General features: G+C 52.6%; 1 protein-coding gene across 3 annotated transcripts in view; it reads right to left on the minus strand.

Annotated features, from left to right (window-relative positions):
* Positions 1-26,123, minus strand: part of OTOF (otoferlin) — a gene marked incomplete at both ends in the record, with an annotated part of 86,931 nt that overhangs the window by 24,215 nt on the left and 36,593 nt on the right. For 2 of the 3 annotated variants that reach the window (XM_080712076.1, XM_080712074.1), the window contains 7 exons: positions 331-415; positions 787-849; positions 5,148-5,279; positions 10,811-10,865; positions 11,312-11,438; positions 13,745-13,818; positions 25,885-26,066. In XM_080712076.1, the coding sequence (XP_080568202.1) occupies positions 331-415; positions 787-849; positions 5,148-5,279; positions 10,811-10,865; positions 11,312-11,438; positions 13,745-13,818; positions 25,885-26,066 (718 nt within the window). Of the gene's footprint in view, positions 1-330; positions 416-786; positions 850-5,147; positions 5,280-10,810; positions 10,866-11,311; positions 11,439-13,744; positions 13,819-20,709; positions 20,755-25,884; positions 26,067-26,123 lie in introns of all 3 variants that reach the window. The other variant, XM_080712075.1, reaches the window with a different exon arrangement.

The raw sequence follows: 26,123 nt of genomic DNA on the forward strand, positions 1-26,123 counted from the left end.
GCTGCTGTATCAGCACTGACATCGGTGTGACTTGGTGGGGGCCCCTGAACACACAGCCTGACGCATGTACTGAGAAGGCGCCCATGACAGTCACTCTAAGGCTCTGCACGGAGATACAGCAACAGTAACAAGCAAGAACCCGCCAGATCGCGCGGCGCTGCTCCTGCATCTGGGGCTCACCGTGCGCACCTTCCTCTGCGCCTGTGAGCTAACAGTGTCTGTGGTCCTGGCCAGGCGAGCCCAGCACCTGCCTTGTGTGGTAGGAAGGACCATGGGCGCCCGCTCCCCGAGCCGTGTGCACCGGGGCTGACAGCCCGTGCAGTTACTCACCAGGCTGCGAGTACACAGTCCCCACGTCCATTTTGAAGGAGCCCACCAGGGTGCCACTGCGCAGCAGGTTCTTGGAGTGAATCACCTTCAGGGCAGAACCACCAGCCTCCAGTCAGGCCAGGCGGGGTGAGGCCTTCGGGGCTGTGAGGACCCACTCATGGTGGCGCTGCCTCGGTCTTTTGGGGCTCAAGCTTCATGGTGAAGCAGGAGGGCCTTTGGCAGGGCGTCCAGAGGCTCAGCATCAGCCTGTCCCACCCACTCCTAATTCTGGCTGGCTTCCATAGACAGGTAAGTGGGTTGTGTACTACATGGGGCATCAGGCTAGAGGGACCCCAAATCCAGTCTGGGCCCCCCTGCCCAGCTGCGTGTCCTGGCACAGGTTGCCTTTCTGATTGGTCCAGAGGGTCACCTTTCAAGGTCCTATGAAGGTGTGTGCTGGGGCTGCTCCCCACTCACCGAGATCTTGATGATCTTGTCGAACATGACGTCAGGAGAGACGTGGAAGTCAAAGACGAAGTACTGGAGGGGGGAAGGACCAGGCGGCTGTCACTGGCGGGTGGCGGCGGCAGCCGGAGCAGCACCGGGCCCTTCCCTCCTGGCAGTGCCTGTCTGCACCCCAGCCATTTCCCCTGTGCTCCAAGCTCTGGATGAGCAGCAGTGTAGCCCATGGTTCTGAGTGCCCTGGTGGGGGTGGGAGCAGGCCCTATCCCCAGGCTGGGCCGTCTTCTGCCAGTAGGTGGAACCACTGGTCTACGCTGACGTGATATGCTCAGAAGGGCCCGCAGCTGGGGAGCCAGGAGCCAGGGTCTGTAGTCCCAGTTCTGCCCTGTCTAGCCATGTGGCCTTGAATAGCATATTCTCCAAGCCTCAGTTTCCCGGCTGTAAAATGGGGATATTGACACCTCCCTAGACTCTTGCTGTGAGGCTCTGATGAGATACTATAACACATGTCACCAAGTGGACACTGCTATTGATGGTGAGATACCCTGTGGGCTGAGGCCTACACAGGCATCACCATCAAACCAGTTGCTGTCTGGAAGCCGCATCCCAACTTCAGGGAGGTTGGCAGATATATCGAACAAGGTGAGTCTTAGAACTGAGGAACTACGGAGTGTGAAGGCGCATAACCCTGGGACATGAAACGTCTTCTTGTGCTGTGAGCTGCCCTGCACAGTCGTGGTCCCCAGCCCTGTCCCCTGGCCTGGGTGCAGGGGCTGGGCTAAGGGTGTGGGCAGTGAGCAGAGGGGCCGCTGCTCTGGCAAACTCACTGGCAAGGAAAGGGGGAAATGTTGCACAAAAGCTATGGTGAGTGCAGTGTGGCTAAAACTGTCCTCTGTGCCTGCCCCCTAGCTGTTACTGTTGGGTCGCCGCTGCCTTTCCGGAGCCTCAGTTTACCCCTGCGATAAGGGGATAATGATCTCAGGTCTCTGTGTTGGACCACTGCAGGCACCATTCACACGGGTTGTGAGGCGTGGTTGTGAGTTGAAGTGAGAGGACCCTGGCCAGCACTCGACCCAGGTGCGCTCTTGGGAAAGGCACAGGAAGCAATGGCCACTGTGTGTGGCAGTCGTGGGTCCAGCTGGTGCTGGCCAGGGGCGCCTGCAGCTCTGGAGAGGTGGATGGAAGTCTATCTAGATTTGGGGATCATCAGCACGTGGGTGGTGATGGAGATGCTCGCGGAGTTTGTTGGAGGGGAAGCAGGCCCAGGACAGGGCCACAAGAAGCAAGCAGCCATGGCTTTCACAGTAGTGCTTAGCCGGAATACACTGCAGGTGAACACTTACAGGGAAAGGAGGAGGAGCCACGAGGAGGCAAGGGCAAAGCTGGGGCTTGGTGGATGTGCAATGCCAGATTCCTGGGGTGTCTGAAGAGAAGCCCCAGCAAAGAGAAGAGGACGGTGAGGCAGGGAGGGGACAGGCTCCCAGGATGCCCAGGTGGGCCAGGCTGCACAGGGAAGGGGTCTTGGCCCGGTCCATGAGCAGCAGGTCATTCTGGGAAGGCAAAGGCCACAGGTGTCCCTCCACCAGGCAGGCACCCCAGAGCTGGGTCAGCCCTGGGAACGGGCTGAGTTAGAGCCCGAATCCCGCACCTCAGAACTGTCCGCGGCTGCATTCCTGGTATTTTCTGAGCATCATTCCCTTTAGGAATTGCTTAGAAATCCACTAAGACAGGTCGACTGGTCTCACCTCCCTCTGTTGTTTTCGTGGAACCACAGGAAGGTTCCTGCCAGCTCAGAGAACTCGCCAGAAGCAAAACGTACTGGAGACCAGGAGGGTATTTTTCATTGAAGAGGAAGAGAAGAAAAGGGAAAGAAAGGCCTTGGGGTTGGAAGGAATCAGAGAAAGAGAAGTAGAATCGTGGTCTCACCTGGGCGCAAGATGAACTCCCAGGGGACTTTGACAACGTCTGGAAACATTTTTGGTTTCCGCAACTGGGAGGGGGGTTGCCATTGGCATCTGGTGGGTAGAAGCCAGGACCCTGTTCAGCATCTACAGTGCTCTAGACAACCCCACCATAAAGAATTCTCCAAGCTGGATGTGGTGAGACACACCGGTAATCCCAGTATTTAAGAGACTGAGACAGGAGAAATCTCAGGTTCAAGGCCAGCCTCAGCAACTTAGGAAGACTCGATTTCAAACTTAAAAATAAAATAGGGTTGGTAGAATGCTCCTGGGTTCGATCTTTAATAACACACACACACACACACACACACACACACACGCACGCACACACACACACACACACACACACACACACACACACACACACACACAGAGAAATCTTGACTACAATATTCCATAGTGCTAAGCGTGACAAGCCCTAGTTCTGAGGAAACAGAAAAAAAAAAAATTCAGAGCTCCCTGGATTAGTGAAGGAGAACACAAATGTGATCAGGAACGAATGTGAGACAGTCCTAGAAGAGTGGAATGACTGGTCACAGAGGATGCAGATGTGAAGTTTAGAAGGTGGTCTCCAGGCTGCAGCTGGCTGAGCTGTGAAGGCAGAAACTGTCTCGTCGCCATCTCCCTAGCGTCCTTGCTGCCCCACGCTGGCTCCATGCTCAGCAGATGCTCAGCGAATGCTGCTTTCCTCATTTGAGGAAGACTCAGAATTCACTCAACGGAGTGTTACTGAGCCCTCCAAGTACCTGCCGGGCTCTGAGCTGGGCCACAGTGACACAGGGGACCCGGAGCCTCCAGTCTACCAGGGTAACAGTGACGTGAAGAGTCAAGCAATTTAAGGATGCTATAGTCCAGAGAGAGGGGGGGGGCAATTTAAGGATGCTATAGTCCAGAGAGAGGGGTGGGGGATGGACAAGTGGAGTGGGGCAGGGACATCTGAGCTGGGCCCTGCAGGATGAGGAGGAGTTTGCTGGAAGCCACAGAGCCGGGAAGCAGCTCTTGGAAAGAGGAAGCAATGTGAATAAAACATGAGGTGTGTGTGCAAATTGAGCCCTGGAGTCCGTCAAACATGGCTTTGCCACTATCAAATAACCACGGAAGGCCACAGGGACCTATCTCCAGAGCCATAGGGGGAAAGAAGACCCTTATCTAGGTCAGAGGCTTTTCCAGTCACAGATGTATCCATAAGGTCAGAGATGTAAGCTGGAATGTCCTGACTCCATGCAAAGCTGGAGGAGTTCTGAGCAGTGAGTCCTGCTTCGGGCTGAGGGAAGCCAGCCGGGGCAGCAGGGCCAGGTGAGCGGGGCATGAGAGTTCGGCTGGGCTTGGGCTGAAGGGCCCAGGTGTGCCCAGGTTTTCCCCCTGCAGGTGCACAGCTGAAGCCCCCATCCCTAGCTGCCCAAGGCACCCTCAACCTTCCCCACACCTCAGGAAACGGATACCTGGCACCCGTCCCTGCTTGAAGCCCCTGGGAGAAACAGATTCGGTGCCCCCTCCAGGAAGCCCTGCCCCCCAGGTTTCTGGGCTAGCCTGATGTGTGCTCAGACACCAGAGCTGATTACAATGGGAGCTCATCTGGATCCCAGAGTCCAGGACTCTGTTCCAAGGTGGCGGCCAGGGCACTGGACTGGAGGCTGGACAGCCTGGGTTTGCGCCATCACTGATACCCAGTGATAGTGGGCAGTCTTCCTTTTCCCAAACTGAGGCCTCAGCCTCCTCCTTTGTCAGATGGGGGTTGAACTAGAAGGTCTGAGGTCTCTCACACCCCACCCATATGGCCCCAAAGGGCTGGAAAGAGCAGGAGTAGACACCAGGCATCTTATCTCTCACACCCAAAGTCCAGACCAGGGCTCTGGAGGGAAGCGCACAGTGGTGCAGGTGTGTAGGTGGCTGAGCACCTGGACCTGACCAGCAGGTCCTCCTGCAGAGGCCTCAGTGTCCCCGAGCCTGCAGCGGGATACAGTGATGGCCTCGGACAGTCATTATGGTACCTACTGCATTTAGGAGTGCAGAGTGCCCACGGGAAATACCCGCCAATGGTGCCAGTGCCCCACAGGCCGGCTGGAGTCAGCTGCACTGTCCCAGGGCTCTTCCCAGGAAAGTAGCTGGGCCCAGGCCTCGTGGGGGCATGGGGTTCCTTTACCTGCACTGTTGGGAGATGCCTGGGAGCGCCCAGGCTGTGTTCATTTCAATGGGTGGCCCTTGGCGGGAGCTGGGTCAGACTAGGATCTAGACTGGGGGTCCAGAAGGCATGGCACCGCATGTTGGTGTGCTGGGGAGGTATTGGGGTGGGTCACGGTCACTTCTGCTGGAAACCCCTGTGTCCCTTGACACCCAGCTGCTCCTGTTGGGCCTGGGTGGGGCTGAGGACCAGTGTCCTGCCACATTCCCCACTAGGGCCACAGGGCCACTGACCTCGTTGTAGTAGGGGCAGTTGGTGGACTCCTTCATGGACGTGTACTTCTTGTCGTCTCCCACCTCCACGCACACCACGGGGTCCATGTTCAAGCCCACCAGCTGCCGGGCCTCAATCACGGTGATGCTGACCTGCGGGTGGGAGGGGGGCGCTGAGGAGAGCTGTGTGAGCCTTGGGGGCTCCTGCTGAAGCCCAGGAGCTGGAGAGCGGGCGTGGAGGGCACAGGGGTGCACAGGCTCAGAGTTACATTCTGGACTGCATGCTGACTGGTGCCTCTGATTTTCTGGGTGATCTAAGCCTCTGTGTCTTTTTTTTTTTTTTCCGGTACTGGGGATTGAACCCAGGAGCATTCTACCCTTGAGCTATACCCCCAGTCCTATTTTTTATTTTGAAACAGGGTCTCACTAAGTTGCAGAGGGCCCCACTAAGTAGCCGAGGCTGGCCACAAACTTGCGATCCTCTTCTCTTAGCCTCCCAACTACTAGGATTACAAGTGTGCGCCCCATGCCCGGCCTCTGTGTCCTTATTTATAAAGGGGCACGGGCTGCATGGTCTCTAAGTCAGCATTCACTAGAATTACCCAGGGCAGAGGCATGTAAAGTCCCTGCTGCTCAGGCCACCACTCCTGATCAATCCGACCAGTGTTGAAGACTGGTCTGCACATCAGTTTTTGAAAGCTCCTGGGTGTTGCCAGTGCTCCAAGTTTTCTCCCAGAACTAATGGGGTGACTCTGCTTTGGGGGGAGACTGCCAAGTTTTGTGTGTTCAGGGATTATACTTTTTGAGTCTTCATTAATTTCCAGCTCTAGGATTTCTCACTTAAGCCTCGGGCCTCTAATACTTCCTTGTATTTCTGGAATTTGTCCCCCTTTCCACATTCCTGCCCCTCTCCTTCGCTTAACTTCTTTGAATGGTCCAGGAGGCTTTGGTGCCCATGAAGCCTCTTCCTGCCTGGGGATTATATGTCGTGTGCGTTCTGAGTCCTTCCAGTGGCTTCCAGCCCCCTGGACTCTTACTCCTATCCAGGCAGGACTTTTCCAGGTGTCCACTCATCCAACAAGTATTTGGGGTGCACCTGTTGGGGCCAGGCAGCAGTAAGAGCGAAATGAGCTTTTCCCCTAAATGGAACTTACTGCAGATGATTTTTGGCTTATAGATTTTAAGCTAATTATCTATCATCTATCTATCTATCTATCTATCTATCTATCTATCTATTATCTATTTTTATATACACACATATAGAGATACATATAGTTAAAAAGGTATATATAAAATATATATCTAAAAGATACAAATATATAAGTATAGGCAATATATATTTGACCATATATATATATATATGACTATATGTGTCTCTGTACATAAAGAGAGAGCGAGAGAGCCGTGTTCGTGTATCTCCCATCGTAACGCCTTTTCCTAAGCCTTCGTTTGAAGCCATTTGTTCCACCTTTGCATGTGGAGGTGGTTAGAGTGACCTGGTGAAATAGAAAGATGCAGGCTTGAGGTTGCTGGACTTGCATCCTGAACAAGAGAACGCCGTAGGCAGTGTGAGCCCTAGTCCTAAACGGCTTCTCCCATAGCGTCTACTCTCAGGCAGGCAGGTGGGTGCGGTGCTTGGGATCGGGTCACGTGACTCTCTTGAGCTCGCATTAACGCGAAGCCTCACCCCAGCTAGTATTAGCATTGGCCACCGATGAAGGTAAGGGTCGCTCTTTATGATTCTCCTCTAGGAGACTTGGGAATTTAGTTGCTGTGCTTTGGGGCAACTTTTCAATATGATTTTACTCAAAAGAATTCTTTTTCCTTTTTGATTCTGTGGTTCTGGGGATTGAACCCCGGGGCTTCACGCATGCTAGGCAAGTGCTCTGCCACTGAGCTATTTTCACCCTAGCCCTATTTTCCATTTTTATAAAAAGACATTAAAATTTTCATTTACTACATCCATTATGTTATTTTAAATATTCCAAAGACCAAGAAAAATCCACGCATCAGAAGTAATGATGCTAAGAAAACAGACACTACAATTACAAAAAGAACATTGCCAGGAAAGCGCAGAAATGGGAAACTGAATATTTACTCATGGAAGGAACACTTGAACCACGAAAGCAAACATTTCTATTTGGAGCTTGAAGCACCAAAGGGATTGAAGTGAAAGCGCAGAATCCAAGCTTCAAAGAGGTTTGATAATCGGCATTTCTTCAGGGAGCAAAAAGGAAATGGGGCTAATTTACTTAGCTCTGAGAAGTCTACTGTGAAGAAAGTAAACAGACACTAGAAGTCCTTCTGGAATATTCTTTGCACAGAACTTTGTAGAAATTTAATTTCCGTGAATCTTTTAGTGTTAAAGGTTAAAAAAAATCCCATTATTTTTTCACATCTAAGTCCCCCTTCCCTTTTAAAAAAATGCTTTCTGTGACTCAGGACTGGGAATTAGATGGACATCACCTTGGCGAATACCACAGATATGCCAGCCAGAGATGAGCCATCCCCATGCCAAGAGGCTGGCTGGTTTTGATGTTTCGCTTCTCGAGGCATGGCCATAGGATCCTCCTTTGGGACTCACTTCCGGGGAGCTGATTGAACTCCCAGAACCTCAGCTGGGGGCTAACGAGGCATGAGAGTTGGTGGACCCTCTGCTATTGCTGTTCTGTGACATCCTTTCCCTCCCCTCATCTTCAGGGCCCAGAGATGGGACAGAAGCAATCTGCATTTAGAGAAGATAGGTCCGGTGGTGTCAAGAGGATGGAGAGGAGAATGCGCTATGAAGCCAGGGAGACCAGGAAAAGTGGGGACATTCATGCAGGTCAGTGCAATGAAAAGGGGTGAAGACGGGAGAGATGTCTGGAGGTGACACGTGTTAAGCCTGGGTACCAGGAAGGAAACTCCAGGCCCCATGTCCCACCAAGAGCATCTCTACCAAGTGCTGAGCATTGCCCGGTCTGGTGGGGAAACTGTACATCCACAGTAGGGCCTGGGACTTGTCACCTGTGAGATGTTAACAATCAGGAAAGGCTTCATATGTTACGTCCCTTCTAAGTACCTAAGGGGCAGGTGATCTTTACCTCCAGACCTCCTTGCAGGACTATCCACCTTTGAGATGATTCTGAGCCTTCGGAATCCTGCATCTGAGTTCTGCTACAGCCCTCCCTGTAGTTCTCCAAGGGAGTGAAGTCCCTTGGCTTTATTGCTTTATACATTGTATTTATTAGAATTAAGTTATTTTATATTTGCATCCTCATAGCCAGGGTGCGCACTTGCACGTGGTCTCCCCCCCCCCCCCTCTCTGTAGGAACACACTTGCAGCTGAGTTCTGAGTCAAGGGACACTGTTCTGCCAGGTGATAAGTAACAATTTTGTTTTGTTCAATTCAGAAGGTTTAGCCAGACATGGTGGCACACGCCTATAAACCCCGTACTTAGGAGGTTAGTGGCCGGCTTCAGCTACTTTAGTGAGGCCCTTGCAACTTAGTGAGACCCTGTTTCAAAATTAAAAAAAAGAAAAATAGGGCTGTGGGTGTAGCTTGGAGGTAGAATGCCCCTGGGTTCAATACTCAGTACTGCAAAAAAAAAAAATTTTTTTCCCCCAGAAGTTTAAGAAGTCTTTTCTGGGCATGGTGGCTCACGCTTGTAATCTCAGCATTTGGGAGGCTGAGACCAGAGGATCATGGTTTGCGGACAGCCTCAGCTACTACTTAGTGAGGCCCTCTGCAACTCAGTGAGACCCAGTTTCAGAATAAAGAATAAAAAACAGGGCAGTGGGTGTAGCTCAGAGGTCAAATGCCCCTGGGTTCCATCCTCAGACCCACATACACACAAAAAAGTTTTCGGAAGGAAAATGGCTTGTCCAGTTAATAAATGTCTCTGACAGTGAGTGGCTTGGAAAACTTTTGAAAACAAGCAGTAAGGAATGAGCTCAGAGAACCAGGCACTAGTGGGGAGCAGTGGTCAGGAGCTTGGCCACGCTGACCGCTCTCTAGGGTCTGGTTGGAGCCCTGCTCTCGCCGTGACTCACTGTGACCTGGGACAAGCTTCCTGCCTTGGCCTCTGACCCCTACCTTGTGAGTGCAGTATCACCTCTATTTAAGTGGTTGTAAGAATTACACTAATTTAAATCAAACACATACCTAGCACTGTGCCCGGCATGTAATCAATCTTCAAAAAACAAGTTGCATAATGACAACTCCATTTTCTTTACCGGGCAGCCCAGTGACGTGGTATCTGAATTGGGGGTCTTTGTTCTTTAGAATTCTCCTGTGCATTGCACACAGGAGCGAACCCCTGGGCCCAGCCCCCTGGAAGTACCCCAGAAACCTCAGGAAACTTTGTGTTTGGGTTTCTGCTGAAAGGGGAGGGGTGACATTCGAAACCTCGAGGAGTCCAAAGCCTTGAGGGGGTCTAAAGCCACCAGGGTGGACCCATTGACACCGCCTGGTATTATTTTTCATGCACCTGGAAAGATGTGACTGAGAAGAGAAACAGGAGGAGCAAGGGGGACGGGGTGAACCCTGGGGGGCTGTGAGCAGAGGCACCTTTCACACAGAAAGGCGCCACCCAGCCCCTGATGTCATCTCCAGAGGGAGGTGAGGTGGGGTGTGGTCAAGAAGAGGCGGCATGTGTGGGTACCAGAAAGCCAAGCTCTGCCCTGGGAGGGGCTCACCCTGATCCCGAGGCCAGATGCTGCTACCCAGAGAGAACATCCTCGGGCAGGAAACACAGTGACAGTTGTGGGGGGGTCTCTTGAAGGCCCGGTCCTCTGACCCTCCACCATAAGCTACAAACCTATGGCTGGGCCTCATCGGCCCCCAGGGGAGGGACCCTGGGCCGATCCTGAGCGATGCCTGTTCCTCCAATGCTCCCACTCTCTAAGCAGGTACCAGGGGCTCCTGGCTCCTATTCCAGTTTATTTTGTGTATAACTCTGCCTCCCAGGCTCTGGGTGACTCTGGAGAGCAGTCAGGATAGAAAGTCTGGCCCTACAAGGCAGAGAGTCAGTGTGGCCTGTCCCAGCAGCCACCAGCCATGCTCATGACCCGTCCTGGCTACACTGTGGCCACGTTCACAGCTGTCTGGCTGCAGCCCCCTCCCTGTCTCAGCCTGTTTTACAAACATACAAATGAGGAATTTGTGTCCATCTCATGAAGTACAGGGATGCAAAAAGAAGACCCACCACATTCTCTGTATCCTGAGATAACAGGATTGATGTTACTTCCAGCATTAGAATAATATAGAATAACAATTTAAAAGTATACTCAAAATACCCCTTCTTCAAAGGGTTATATTTCAACAGAGAGAGAGAGAGAGAGAGAGAGAGAGAGAGAGAGAGAGAGAGAGAGAGAGAGAGATTGAGAGAGATTCTCCTTGGTCTTTTTATATTTTATTTCAATCTTTCTTACTTTATGATGTCCAATGCTGGGCACAAATCCCAGAAGGGCTTTGACCAGCAAAAGCAGAGTTCTCAAGCTCTTCTCTGGGTCTGTATCTCTCTACTCGGATACTTCTAGGAATGCCTTCCAGGAACAAGCTTACTTTGAGAATTCATATTCAGCCTGTGGTTCACTATGACCCTCAGATTCATGAGACAGAGTCTAGAATGCACAACATCAGGTTGGAAACTCCCACTATAGCAGAGCCTGTAAGACATGAGGCCCCCCAGGCGCCCACTTACCTGGTAATCCATGGGCCGCCCAGCACTCGGCTCCATCTTAATGTCTGGCTTAGATCTGAGGAGGAGAAGGCACTGTCAGGGTTGGTGGAAGGGGCCTGCTTGTGGGGAGGAGAGGAATGGCAGTGGCTGTACCTTCCAGAAGGGAGGAGGGACAAGATCAGGGTCTGCAGACATTCTAGGACTGTCAGCCCGAATGGGGGCCAGCAGGAGAGGACTAACCAGACCAGAAGTAGCAGGGGAGCAGACATAGGCCAGCAGGTTCCAATGTGAACTGGGAAGCTCTGTGCTTTCTTGTGGCCTGAACGTGTTTAAGTGACCCAGGAAAAGGCCGTAGCTGCTGAATGCCACTCAAGGAGAGAGGTATGTCCCAGGAAAGGAAGAAAGGGACAGGGCTGGGAAGCTGCACAGGGACCTGGTCTTCTCCACCCAAATCCCAAACCCGCAAGTGTGGCCCGCCTGGCAGGGTGGAGACCACTGGGGATGGAGGCGCCTGGCACTCACCGCTTGTTGGAGACATTGGTGGTGAGAGCCGTGACAGACGCCAGAGACACCGAGTCTGGATCTAGCCCGTCCCCTAGCCGAATGGCCAGGTGGTCAAGGTCCTCCATCTCTAGCACCGCTGGTTCATCTGGGGAAGGAGGGCCGGCTCCGTGGGTGGGTGGTGGGAGGGATGGTGACTGTTTCCTCTCTGACTTTGGCATCCAGTAACCCGAGAGTTAAATTCAAGGTTTACTTGGTAGCATCCACTTAGGTTGTGACAGTCTATATATTTGCTGCTGTTCTCTCTCTAGTCTTAGTTTTTAATTTTGGTTGATACTATGTCTGGTCTTGCTTTTTTAATTTTAGTAGTATATAACTTTTTCAAAATTAAATGCTACTTACTGAAGCACTGCATCTATTTTATGGAAGAAAGTAGGGAATAAAGAATTTATGCCTTTTTTTTTTTTTGCTGTATTGGGGATGGAACCCAGGGGCATTCTACCTCCGAGCTACACCCCCAGCTCTATTTTTTATTCTTTATTTTGAAACAGGGCCTTGAAGGGCCTTACTTTCTCCTGTCGCAGCCTCCCAAATGCTGGGATTACAAGTGTGAGCCACCAGGCCCGGAGAATTTATACCTTTTTATTTATTTATTTATTTATTTATTTTGTGGTACTGGGAGTGGAACCCAGAGGCTTTCTACCTCCGGCTATACTCCCAGCCCTATTTTTATATTTTATTTTGAAACAGGGTCTCTCTCACTTAGTTGCTGAGAGCCTCACTAAGTAGCTGAGGCTGGCTTCGAACCTGTGCTATCTTCCTGTCTCAGCCTCCCAAGCGTGGGGATTACAAGCAGTGCCACCACCCCTGGCTGAATTTGTACCTTTTTACCTTCCAAAGCGGTAGCTGTATTTAGTTTTACAGCCACTCTGTACCAGGCACATGCCAGACACTTTACACACTGGTCTCTAGTCTTTAGAGCAAAGACTTGTTAAGACAGTCATTATTAATCCCAGTATTTGGGAGGCTGAGACAGGAGGATCGCGGTTCTTAGACAGCCTCAGCTACTTAGTGAAGCCCTTTGCAACTCAGTGAGACCCTGTTTTAAAATAAAGAATAAAAAATAGGGCTGGGGTGTAGCTCGGAGGTAGAATGCCCCTGGGTTCCATCCCCAGTACCGCAAAAAAAAAAAAAAAAAAAAAAAAAGAAAGAAAGAAAAAAAGAAAAGAAAGAAAGAAAGAAAGAAAAAAGATAGTCTTTATTTTCGTCATAGATAGGGAACCCGAGGCTTCAGAAGTAACTGGTCCATATAAAATACGTGATGGGATTCAGTAGCTAACCTTGTGTTGGTATGTATCAATCCCATGAGACAAAGAAATGGTGACTCTGAAAAGCCACCCAAGGGTGGTGGGTATGGGCCTCGGCTAGCAGTTATACTCGTAATCTAAGAAGGGCACAGCTGGAACTGGTATGGGGAAAGAGGGAGAGAGATTCTGGGCACCGATGGGCCACACAGGGGGCATGGGGAGGGCATCCAGACGTCCTGATGGTGGGCATATGATGGGCAGCCGGCCTGCACACTGCTACCTTCCCTCCCCTGCATCTCTCTACATCTCTCCCCTGCTTCAGCCTCACCCCCCTTCCTGCCCTTAAACAGCTGCTGTGCCATCCTCAGATGGCTGCTCTCTGAGGGGCCAGTGCCACAGGCCAAGCCAGCCTTGAGGCCAGCCTTCACTCTCTCCGGGGCCCCCAGGGCCTCCTGTGGAGGACAAGCTGCAGGCTGGCGAGAGGGCGCTGGCAGGCAGGGCAGCAAGCTCTTCCACTGAGCAGGCACTCCTGGGATTCTTGTCCCCCCTTCCCCAAGAGAGAATTGGCTAAATGATGTTCAGGATTCTTGACATTCCTTGTTAAGAAAGGGACAGGACTAGGAAGAAGCTGTCCGCGGGCCTGGGTCTTCTCCACTCAAACTCTAAACCTGGCAACTGGGTCCTGCCTGGCAGCTAAGGATCCATTGCGCCTGACACTCACTGCTTGTTTTAGATACCAGTGTTGAGAGTGGTGACAGAGACACCGAGTCTGGGTCTAGCCCACCCCAGCCAGATGGCCATAAAGTCAAGGTCAGGGGGTACTGGTCCCCCATTTCCTAAATTAAGAATCTCAGCTCTGTGTAAATAACACAGGATGGAGAGCTATGAGGGCAGGAGGTCTCCACCCCTCAGAGGGCTCTCTGCCCATTTCCAGACCACTGGAGGTGCTGAGGGGTCGTGCCCACCCCCAGGGTCCAGGGGCATCAGTCCCCAAAGGACCACACTCTCAGGCAAGAACTGGCTCCTTGGCCAGCCAGTGGAAGGCTGGGCCCCTCCCAGGGGGTTCTGGTTGACCAATCCCAAAGGCCTGCTTGGCACCTGCCCGGGGTGGGGTTTGATGGTAGTCCAAGGGGCCCGGGCCTCCTACCTTGCCTTTGGGGCTCCTCCTTGTGGGACCGGTTCTTGCCGAGCTTCATGGCGGAGAACACGCTCCTCCCGGCCCTGTGAGGGGGGCCGCCAGAATGAGGTGGGGGGGGTGGACACGCAGAGGAAAACACACAAACAGAGAAGGGCCAAGCATGGGGGAATGCATAGAGAAAGTGAGATGGCTACCCAGCCCCTTACTTACTGATCCCCAAATATATTTGGGACCTAACTTCCCAAATTGGGAGTCAGTAGGGAAACCCCATCATGCCTCCTACAGTCCCCTTCACACCACAGAGGAGGGGGTGCCCCGTGATCAGGGAAGGTGGCCTGGAGTTGGGGGAGGCATTCCCTGGAGCACCTCTGGGCCTTGGGGTTTTCAGGCTGGCCCCAGGCCCCTCACAGTCTTAGAGCCCTGAGCTCTGCAAGGTCCCAGAGATCATCCCCCTTTTCCCTGCATCCCACCTGAGATGGTTGGAAATTAAGCCAGATAACAATGGACAGAGCGTCAGACCAGAAAGAGCAGGGCTGGGGGGACGGAAGGGCAGAGCCGAGGAGGAGGTGGGAGGTGTTGAAACCAGCTGTTTGCGCTCAGCTGGCCCAGAGCACAGAGCCCGGCTTGCCTGCTTCTAGCTTCTCTGTGCCCCGGGCTCTCTTTGGTCCCAGTGCAAAGGAGGAGATGGGTCCTTTCCCACCAATCTCTGGCCCTAGCTTTGCCCCTTCTGTCTGTCCCTTCTCACAGTGGAAACCCTTCCCTCCCTCCACACAGGAACTTAGGGCAGGCTCCATAGTTCCTACCTCTTCCTCTGGCTTGGTGTGGCCCTGAGCCCAAGGTGAAGGGTTTTGCAGTTGGGGGGCTGAGGGAAGGGGGCAGGGGTCCTCACTGCCCTTCAGTGATGTCTCTGCAGCCGAGCCCAAGGTCCCTGGAGCCAGCAGGGACCAGGAGTAGGATCGGCGAGGGTAAGGTGCAGTATTCCATTACCCCATCCATATTGCATGAGCAGGATACCTGACTCCCTGAATTCCCTCTCCTCCTCCTGGGTGTGGCTGTCATCCTGTAGGCCCCATTAGGGGCAGGCCCATCTCTGATGGCTTATAGCAGAGCCCACAGTCTTGGGGTCTGCATCTCCCATGGAGGCTTGATAATGGTTTCTAGGACCCCCAGGCCTTTTACGTTGTGTAATGTGAGGTTGGAGAAAACCTTTCTGTCCTTGTAGAGATGGCTTGGAAACCTCAAGCCATTTGGGTTGGGGAGCCGTCTTCTCCCATAAACCTGGCCCTATCCTAAATTTGAGATTTTACTTACTATTCAGATACAGGGCAAAGTATATCTGAATTCCAGTGGGGGCTGCCAAGAGCCACCCTTTTGTGTGGTAAAGGCTCCCTGGCATGTTTATGGGCTTCCTAAATAGGGACAGGAGAAGGCGGGGTGGCACCAGGCTGTCAGACATCTGTAGTATCCGGTTGTTTCGGGCATAACATAGAAATGGGAAGAAAGGGAAACAGAAAGTCCCTACAAAAAGAAAACCAGTGTTTTCAGAAATATTTAAAAAGCAATCTTAAGGAGAGAAAAATTACACACGCATGTGTCTAAACCATATATAAAACGGCCAAAAAGAGATTGCATAACCTTTCTGAGCAAACACTGTCCCACGGTAAATGGCAAAGTTGGGGCTGAAGCATGAAGGTCCTGTCACCTGGGCCAGCGGCCTTTCTGCCCCGTGCTGGCTCCACTGCCTCCGTGCTGTGGGACTGCTCTGTGGATGTGAATCCAGTCCTGACCACTGGGGACACTGGCAAAAAGGCTCTCAGGGCTGTACTGTGCCAGCACAATTTACAGATCAGGGTATCATTTGTGAAGGGTCCCACGCTGAAGGGCTCATTCAAAAATGACCTACGCATCTACACACATTTGGGAAGAGACAACTATAAATGTTAAGTTACTGGTGATATAACATCGAACAGATCGAGGAGGCAGTTAGAAAGAATGGCGTGGCGGTAGGCAGAGCGGCCATCCCACCTGGCTTACCCTGAAGCACCTGTGGGCTCACCCCCATCCAGTGGTCTTAGGGCAGGGTGCTACATGCAAAATCACTCAATCACTGGTCCAGCTGTAGGAAACTCAGCTAATGCTGGCCTTCATTCCACTCTGTGACTCTCCACTCATCCCTGCCTGTATCTGGGTGTGGGATTCCTCTCTGCTTGGCCTCACTGGTCAACTAATTCTATTTTGAATGACCCAGGGGTCTCCTGGAGGGCTAGCATTTTCCCCGATACAATCTCTTCTTGGCCATTCCTGGGCTGGGCCATTCCTAGAGTCCCTTGTCCCACTCCAAGTGTAGAGACAACGCTATCTCCATCGCAGCCTGCTCTAGCCACTGAAGCCCCCACCCTGGGGGAACTGCTCTGAGATGGCAGATTCAAGTGATGCCTGGGTCAGAAGAGGCTCACCTGGAGAAGCCAGCTGCCCGAGGCCCAGAGGGACGGCTAGGCAGCAGGGCACCGTGGCTTTCTGAAGCCGATTCTATATTCCCACCTACTCGGGTCCCGGGGCATTCCTTGGGTTATTATGGCCCTTGATTTTGAAGCACACTTTATTCCTCAAGACAAACATATTTGGAAGTAAAGATTTTTAAAAGCCTATATTTATCCAACCATCTCTACCATATCTTGAAGCAATTCAAAGAAAAAACCCCTTTCTCCTAACTCTGCATCACTTAACCATCTGAAGTGATATGTTTGTCCCTTGATGAAAAATGTAGAAATGTGTAGTGATGGAGATAATTTCCAGAATTCTTAGTCTAGGCTCTGTGCCTCTGTTGGTTTCTTCTAGACTTGCTCTTCTGTGCCTGTGCTCTGTGAGCAATAGACACGATGCCCTGCCCTTGTGATTTTCTGATCAATGGCATATCAGAAATTCGCTACAGAAAAAGCCCTTTCTGTCTGGTGGCAGCACCAGTTCCCAGAAAGCAGTATGCCAGCTTCCCTTGGCAAAGAGTGAGGAGCTCTTTAAAAACAAATGTTAACTTAACCAAGAAAATCTGAAGATTATCCATGTGTATTAAAGACCTGGATTTCAAAAAACGAGATTTGTTGATTATAATTCTGTTGTACTGAATCCCCCTCACCTCGCGTGTGGGTGTGTGTGGGCATTCTACCTCTGATCTACACCCCCAGCCCTATTTTATTTTTTATTTGGAAACAGGGTTTTGCTAAGTTGCTAAGAGCCTCACTAAAGTGCTGAGGCTGGCTTTGAACCTATGATCCTTCTCTCTCAGTCTCCCAAGTACTGGGATTACAGATGTGCACTACCATGCCTGGCTCCGAGCTTTTTTTTTTTAATCCGGTACTGGGGATGGAACCCAAGGGCATTGTACCTCTGAGCTACACCCCAGCCCCATTTTTTAGACTTTTGTTTTTGAAACAGGGTCTCACTGAGTTATAAAGGGCCTCACTAAGTAACTGAGGCTGTCTGCAAACTGCGATCCTCCGGTCTTAGCCTTCTGAATGCTGGGATTACAAGTGTGTGCCACCACGCCGGATCTGAGCACCCCCAATTTTTAAATTAAAGTACTGAATTTCATCTAGTTAGTTCTACAATGACTGAGGATAGGATGTGGTGAGAAACAGACCAAGAAAAGAAGCCAATAATCAACTTGGTGAAAAATTATTTACAACCATGTGGCTCCTTATTTGTGGGTGAATTAAACTCTAAAAATAGGCATGGAGGAGACGTAGCCTCTTGAGACCTTCTGAAGACTTAGAGTCACATTTGTTTCCCGTGGCTGGATGCGCCACAGTCGAAATGACACCTCTAGACTGGTTCTGTCTAGAGAACAGGTTCTTATTTGTTTGTGTTTTTGTTTTTTGGGACCAGTCTCGCTGTGTTGCCTGGGCTGGCCTTGAACTCGCGGTCCTCAGCTGGACTCAGCTGAAATTATGGGCACCTGGCACTGCACCCATCTCAGGAATATTATCTTAATGATGCCTTTGGAAGTGCTTTCTACGCCTCATGTCTCCATCCTTCCTTTAGGAATACCAGTTATAACAATGAGAACAGATTTTTTAAATTGGTGCACATATTGCAAGCTCTTCATTTATGAGTCAGATGGTTTCTCACCGTTCGGGACTTTTCTACCCAGGATTAGCTTCAACTGGAACTGTCAAGGCTCATCAGCTGAGGCCTCAGGTAATCAGGATAAATAAACTCCTACCTAAGAGAATTCGGGGTCTGCGATGCTTCTTTGCAGTGTTTAAACAGGTTTTAAAAGCTTGGGGATGTTTCTAGGCACCTCTTGATGGGCTTATTTCTTTTATTTTTTTATGTTTCCAGTACAATTGCTGTCTTGACAATGTCTCTGGAAGTGTGTTGAATTTCAGTTTTGCAAATAGCATCCCATTTGGGAGGACACATGGATTCTTTACACAAGGGCCACCCTCTGTCCAAACAAGCCTATTTTCATATGTATTTCTGTTGTAGCAGGGGGCTTGGGAGGCCCAAAGGGACTTACCCCAATCCCAAGAGTGCCAGGGAAGCTGGCTTTCAGTTCTCCCTGGCGGCCCACCCTTATGCAAAGCCCAAGCAATCAGGGAACTATACTTTCCATCTCCCTGAAGCAACCTAACCAGGACCCATGCGCTCATGCCAAGCATGTGTTCTTCCATGGGTCGAAGCGCAAGTTTTCTCTACTGCAGTGCTTTCCACTTACCTCCCCTCAGAGGAGAGAAACACCAAGCCGCTTTGCTGCACTGTCACCTTTCAGAGATTACAAACTGTACCCACGGTCTCCTCTTCCCAGGCCGGAGTCTCAATTTGTTTAATTGCTTTTTAGAAATCTCATTTCCCTACTCTTTTAGTAGACATACTGCTGTACACATTCAGATAATAATAATACATGCTGGCTTACTCTATTTCCCGCATTAATGGAAGATGGCAAGAAGTTAGATGCACAGGGCAAGGAAATTGGCATTTGTTGTGGGCCTACTGTGTGACTGTGAGGTACTGTGAGGTATTCCTTACCCCGGCTGTAGTCAGCCACAGGGATCAGGCCAGTCCAAGTGCTGTGGTCAGACCCAGGACAAACTGGGGAGCTGGACATTATGAAGGGCCTTTGAGCCAGGCTCGGTGGCACACGCTCGTAATCCCAGTACTTGAGAGGCTGAGGCAGGCAGATTACAGGTTCACAGCCAGCCTCAGCTACTTAGTGAAGTCCTCTGCAACTTAGTAAGACCCTGTTTCAAAATAAAGAATAAAAAAATAGGGCTTGTGGTGTAGCTCAAAGGTAGACTACTCCTGGGTTTAATCCCCAGTACCACAAAAAAAGGGGGCCTTGAGCATCGTGTTTGAGCATTATGAACTCAGACAGATCACTATAGGCGAACAGGTGGCCCATGCTTCATATACAAGCCTTTTTTTTTTTTTTTAAGCTGGGGATTGAAACCAGGGGCTTCTACCTCTGAGCCACATCCCCTGCACTATTTTATTTTTTATTTGGAAGCAGGGCTTCACTAAGTTGTTGAGGCTGGCTTCAAACCTGCGCTCTTTATAACTCAGTCTCCCAAGTACTGAGATTACAGGTGTGCATTACCACACCCATCTTATATATGCCCTTGATATCTAAGAGGTCACTGAGAAACTTGGACCCTTGAGCCCTCTCCCTAAGAGGATTCCCCAGCTCAGTGTCCCCATCATTTTCCACTTGCCCAGGGGTCCACTTCCCTGGTTCTCTGTCTAAGCCTTGCCACACTCTCTGCCTGGGGCTTCTAGCAAACTCTTTGCCCCTTGGTCTTTGGGTAGAGCTCTCCCCACACAATGGGGTCACCTCCATCACCATAGCCTGAACACTGTTGTCAGTGCTGTTGCTTATGTGTAACAAGCATGATCAGAATTCAATGCGCTATGGTAAAACAACAGACAAAGCAGTGGGCTCCCTCTGCATTCTAAACTTAATGTAAGCAGGCACCCAGGACCAGTGCCCTCTATACACACAATCATGGTGTTTGCATGGTATCTTCACATGAACTAATTTTTTTTGAACTAATTTTTAATGTATTGGGATAGCAGCTTTGAGTCAATCTCTTAATATCTCTGGGGCTCCATTTTTCTATCTGGAAAATAAAGGCCACATTTTTAGCTTTTTGACCCTTGTTGGTGTTATCTGAAAATGAATTAACTTTAGAGCCAAATCAAGGGCTGGAAGCCCGGGGTCCGCTGTGAGCTCTGGGTAGGAAGTTGGACTCCCCATGTGTTAGTCCCCCTTTTCTCTGGGACGTAGATTTGTCATCTGTAAAACTGGGAGCTGGTCAGGGGTCTCCTCCAGTGTGGTCAGCACTGGCTACCACTGCCCTCGTGAAATCCTCAAATGATGACGGGCTTCTGGGGAGCCCGCGAGCCCCTCATAACCTCAGTCATCCAGCCCTGCCAGCGCCGGACGGCTGTCCCCTCCCTTAGGGCTCCCTTCCTCCTCTCCTCTCTCAGGGATACTTGATGTCTCCCTCCCCAAGGAAACCTTTGGGGAATGGAGACTGGAGAGTCACCCAAGAATGGTTACCTGCCCTCAGCTTTCTGGTCTTCAAGCTCGTCACGCCCTGCAGCTACCCAGTGCCCAGAGCTGGTCCTCCTTGGGCTCCAGGGTTGTATGTCCAGCTGCCTAGCTCTGTCCACTGGCCTCTCATGCCGCCATCCCTCCTCTTCAGCTATACCCTCCCTCACAGGGGAGCTTATGGGCCTGACATGCAGGGGTGGATCGCTGGACAGGGCGATGGAGAAGGAACAGGAACTTTTGAAGGCAGGGAGAGTTACCTCCAAGAAGCAAGAGCGGAAACCAGAAGGCCTGGCCCTCTGCCCACCCCTCCCTCCCCTCCTGCTCCTTACCCCATGCTGGCCCCGCCAGGACAGCCCCCTCCTGGGCCCACCCCACTCTCTGCGGCCCTGGGGTAGGGAGCTCTGCCCTGGCCTGGGACACCTACTTGTGCTCGCCAGCTCTGCCTCCCTTGGTCTTCTCTCTGCCTTTGCTGAGTAGGGGGGAGAAACGAGGAGACAAGGGGACGCAAGTGAGAGGGTGTGGACCAGAGACACTTGCAGCCTTAGCCCTGGCCCTGCCGACCCCACGCTCCCCAGGGGCCTCCGTGTCCCACAGATCCCTCTCCCGCAGCCTCTGAGAGAGCAAGCCTGCGTCTGCTGGGCCGGGATCCCAGGGTCCCAGGCTCTGCCTCAGAGAGAGGGGAAGGGCCTGGGACCAGCCGATCTCCTCCATCCCAGGCTGGTGATGCTCCAGGGAGACAGATAGCTGAGCCTGTGTTGAGGGGGCGAGGGGCTGGCGTGCTGCGCTGCTAGGCAGGACCTTCTGCTTCTTGAGAAGAAAGGTGGGGCTGGGCAGTAAGAGAGTGACCACTCTAGGGCTCAAAGCAGGGAGAGAATGGTGCTCCCGCTCGCTTAAGGAAAGCTTCCGGGAACCCTCTGGAATGCTCTCTCAAGGCATCTCAATGATGTGTCAATGAGGGTGAAGAAAAGAAAGTGAATATCCAGGAACAATTTTTTCCTCTCCTCACCTGCTGTCCTGGCCCAGACCTTCTCTGGGCAGACTTGACCCCTTGCCGTGTCATTCAGGCCTCAGGACAGCCCAGCTGACGTCCAGCTAAATCTTGACCATGAGCAAGACGGTCAGTTGTAATTCAACATTAGCCGGGCCTCTGGCTCTGCAACCGGCTGGGACCACCGAGCTGCGGGCTCTGCTCTGGCCCAGCCCAGCTGGTCTGGGGGCTGGTCTGTCATGGGCCTCCTTAGGACCCCGGAGGGCTGCTGGGGCTTGCTCCCAGGAGCCCTTAGGCAACTGACGCTCCCTGGGAGATTTCTTGGTCACCACCCTCACGTTACTCCACGGAGAGTTCCTTTTCTCTGAATTGTCAACCCAGGTTCCGAGGAATGGGTTTGTCTTTGTTTTTTCAAGAACTCCAAGACCTGGAAAACTCTGAGAATCCCTGCCATAGAGGAAACGAGACAGGAGGCATCGCCTGGGAGCGGGCAAGGGCGGCAGGAGGTGGACCAGACATTCTGAACTATAAACTGAGGCCATTTTCTTTCCCTTTGGGCTTTGCTCTGAAATCCCATAAAGGCATCAGCCCTTCCTCAGTGGGGAACCTTTGTCCTGCCTTCTCCAACACTCCAGGCCTCGGACCCAACAAAGGTGACCCACAGGCCCACACTCCCTGAGTATGCAGATGGAGAAGGGAAAGGCTTTCTTCTTCCTATGAAGAAAGAATATTCTTGTAGTGGGTGTGGTGGCTCATGCCTGCAATCCTAGTGCTTGGAGGCTGAGATGGGAGGATTGCAGGTTTTAGGTCAGTCTCAGCAATTTAACGAGACCCTCAGAAACTTGGTGAGACCCTGCTTCAAAAAGTTAAAAGTAAGCCGGGCGTGGCGGTGCATGCTTGCAATCCTGGCAATTGGGAGGCTGAGACAGGAGGATCACGGTTCACAGACAGCCTCAGGTACTTAGTGAGGCCCTTTGCAACACAGTGAGACCCTGTTTCAAATTAAAGAATAAAAAATAGGGCTGGGCGTGGTGGCGCACGCTTGTAATCCCCGTGCTTGGGAGGCGGAGACAGGAGGATCGCCCAGGTTCGAAGCCAGCCGTGCTGGCTTAAGAGACCCTGTTTCCAAAAATAAAATAGGTCTGGGAGTGTAGCCTGTGGGAGTGTAGCCCAGAGATAGAAGGGCTTCCAGGAACCCCAGTACCACCGGGGGGGGGGGGGAATAGGGCTGGGATTGTAACTTTGAGGTAGAATACCCCTGGGTTCCATCACCAGTACCACACACACACACAAAAAGTTAAAAGTAAAAAAAGGGTTGGGGGTGCAGCTCAGAGGTAGAATGCCCCGAGGCTCAGTCCCCAGTACCACTACTACTACTACTACTACTACTACTACTACTACTACTACTACTAGCAATCCCGGAGCTGGAGGATCACCATGGCAGCCCTCTGGGGACCCCTAGGGCTTGCTGGGGCCCAGGTGCTTCATAAAGTCAGTTACTTGAGCACTGAGCCCTGGGCTGGGTGGATGGAGGGCCCAGGGGGGCTCAAAGCTCAGGTGGAGCAGCTGGGCTGGAGAGGAGTTCCTGAGCCACATTTCTCTCCCCGATCCCGGCATGGTTGTCCAACCTTGGGCCCTGTGAGTCTTTGGAGCCCTGGAGCCCCGCTGATGAGGGCTTTTAGCTCTCTGGGGGTGGAGGGAGCTGACAGAGCAACACTGGGGTGAGGCGGGGTGTGCTGATGCGGTGCTGACGCACAGCCTCAGCTCACACCTAGCACCTCTCTAGAGCACCCGGCCATGCATGCGCGCCCAGCGGCTGCTGCTTCAGGCATAGAAAGTAGGACCCACGGGAGCAGAGGAATGTCCATGGGGAGGACAAGAAGAGTGGGCCCTCTTACGGCCCCTTCCAAATGAGACCAAGCTAAGAGCAGCCCAGCGAGGACCCCTATGCTTCCCAGGACACCAGAGAGGGGGCTGGGTAGCAGGAGGAGTTGGGGCCAGGAGGGCAGGAGGGCTAGGCCACAGGAAAAGAGGGAGAGAATCAAAGAATGCAGAGAACCTGGAGGAAAGGCCCGAGAATATGGCTGTGGCTCCTTTCTTTGTTCTTTCTAAGATGTGATTCCTAGAGACAGCTGCAGAGCCCAGCACCCAGCTGGCATGTTCAACTCCCTGGTGTCACGTACTGTACATACATGTGCCTGTGTGCAAGCACACGAGTGTGTGTGTGTGTGTGTGTGTGTGTGCGTTGTGTGGTGTGCAGGGCTGAAGTCTCCTCTCTCCAGAGACTGAGGAAGATGTACGCTGCCATTCAAAGGCTGGGGACCCTGATTCTGCGCTCTTGAAAGCAGAGAGCTCGTGAGGTTAGTAATTCCTTCCTTCCCTGCAGTACTGACAGCTTGGGGCGGTGGAGGTGGGGCAGTGAGACCCCTTCTCCGTCCAGCGGGCTGAATCTCCTGTGTGGGCAGCATTCCAAGGGCCTCTGGTATAGGGTGGGGTGTCAGAGCTGAGACAGGGCTCGGTAACAGCACCTGGACCAAAAGGTCAGATAGAAATTGTTGGGGTCGGGATAGCATGGAGTGTGAGGGGGAAGGAGCTGAGTGCTGGCTGAGCACCTGCCACGCGCCACACAATTCTCACAGATCACCCTGCTTCATCCTAACACTGCCGTGGCGTCGGTGAGCCCATCTTTCAGGAGGAAAGTGGGGCTCCAACCGGCTGAGCTGGGACTTGAGCCCCAGGCTCTCATTGTACTGCACAGTCTCCTGGTAGGATTTTGCCTCCTGGGCGTTGTACAGAGAGTGGGCAGAAACCAGAGGTCCTGAGTTGGAAGCAGGGACTGCAGAAGAGGGCGGAGTGGATCAGAGGCAGGCGACTGGCCAGGGGCTGGGTCAGATGGCGTGGTGGAAGCAGAGGATTAACAGCAGTGGCTGGGTTGAAGGGAGACGAGGGCGATGGTGATGGTGATGGTGATGGTGATGGTGATGGTGATGGTGATGACTCCCACCCCTGGGCCGAGGCTGGAGAAAGTGTGTGCCCTCACATGCCCCTCCAACCAGGGTGGTGGCCCCTGGAAGACAGGGTGCTCTGGCCGCGACTGTCACTGGCTCAAAACCCAGTCCCTGCGATGAAAGCCCTCTTCCCACTCCTGCTTTTTGCTTCAGCCCTGGGGGTGGCCACATGGAAGTGGGGGACAGGCAGGGGAGCAAGGCTGTGTTGTGGGAGGGTGGGCGGAGCCCTCTTAGCTCCAGGGTCTTGGGGCCCATGACTCTCTGGAGGTCGAGGAACTAAGCCCCTCCCTCATCTTGTTTTATCTAACCCTCTTCATGTAGGACTGGGAGAGAATGGCATTGCCCACAGTACAGCCACCCCACAGAGGGCAGCCCCAGGCTCAGAGGAGCTTCCCATGGATGCTACCTCTAGGAAGCAGGACATCTCCTGGTCCCCAGGATGTCAGAGGTGAGGGGAGCCAGCATGTCAGCTTGCTGAAGCCCTTCCTGTTATTGGCCTGGAGGGGTTGTAGCTGAGTGGCAGAGTCAGGATGGGACTTAACGGAGCATAGCTCTCCTGACTCAGGCCGGAGCTCCTTTCCCTATAACTGATGGCCCTACTGTGGCTTCTAATCACAACCTCAGAAAAACCCTCTCCTAGAGGCCACCCGCAGACTCTGAGCCAGCCCTGTCCAGCTCTTTCCTGAGTAGAGTTGATGGATGAGGACCAGGTGGTGGCCATCGTGTGAGCGTCCCCTGAGCCCCCTCCACTTAGCATTTCTAGCCCCTGGGTTCTAATCCTGCCGGGAAACGTATTTGTCCAGTAAATGCCCATTGACTCCATTACAGCTAATTGGCATCATCGCACAGGGACCCAGTGACCTTTACTTGGGAAGGGAAGGGTGAAAGTAGATGAGAGGGAGACGCTTCCCACAGCTTGGAGATCCTTGTTCTTCTCAAATCATAGCCTGGCCCTTTAGTCTTATCAGCATTTCACACACTGTCCCTGGGCAGTGACCTAGGGACCTGTGGACACCACTTCACTAGCCCAGCCTAGATCCTGTAAAAATACTGTGTGCGGAATGAGCAGGTCTGGACGCAGCTCCCTGTCATCTGTGTGTAGCAGGGCATCCGCAGGGCATGACCACAGAAGTGCCTGGAAGTATTTTTCTCGACAGAGGAGAGGCTGGGCCCCAGCCAGGACCGCTGGCTTCTCTCTGGCAGGAAGAGTGAACACCTTTTGGGTGTCTTCCCTGGGCCAGGGTAGAGGCTCAGCTGTCTGGGCCTGGTTGGCACTGCTGGATCTTAGACCTTAGAGGCTGGACCTTCCTCCACCTCCTCCCATTCCCTAAGGAGGGCATGCAGTCTAGTCCCTTCCCCTCAACCTCCCAGACCCTCCGCTCCCTCAGGGTTGGGGAGGCCCGGCCCCTCAGCCCTCTCTGAGCCCTTGCCGCCTCCCCGCTGAGCTCTGAGGGGTACAGATGAGGGATATTGCCAAGATATCTTCTCACAGCTGCATCATCTACAGCAACCCAGCTGCCCTGTGAGCCCAGCCAGGCCTGGACCAGGCCTCAGGCCTACTCCCAGGGTCTTTGGGGGAGGCAGGAGGGGCCCAGCCTGTTACCTCCGGAAGCTCTTCTCTCCTGGTGGCCGCGAGCTGGGGCGGGAGCCGGGGAGCAGCCCGTCTGTCTCCTGGCTGTCCTTCTCTTCTTCCTGAAGAGACTCATCCCCCAGGAAGACCCCGTCGTCCCAGGAGCCCATGGTGCCGTCTGTGGCCTGATAACGGATCTCTACGCACAGGCTGGTCTGGAAGGAGGGAGGGTGGCAGACGCCTGGGACGGCGGTGACAGTTCCAGTCCCGGC

The sequence above is a fragment of the Muscardinus avellanarius genome (assembly GCF_963383645.1).
Source record: "Muscardinus avellanarius genome assembly, chromosome: 15".
Lineage (NCBI taxonomy): Eukaryota > Metazoa > Chordata > Mammalia > Rodentia > Gliridae > Muscardinus > Muscardinus avellanarius.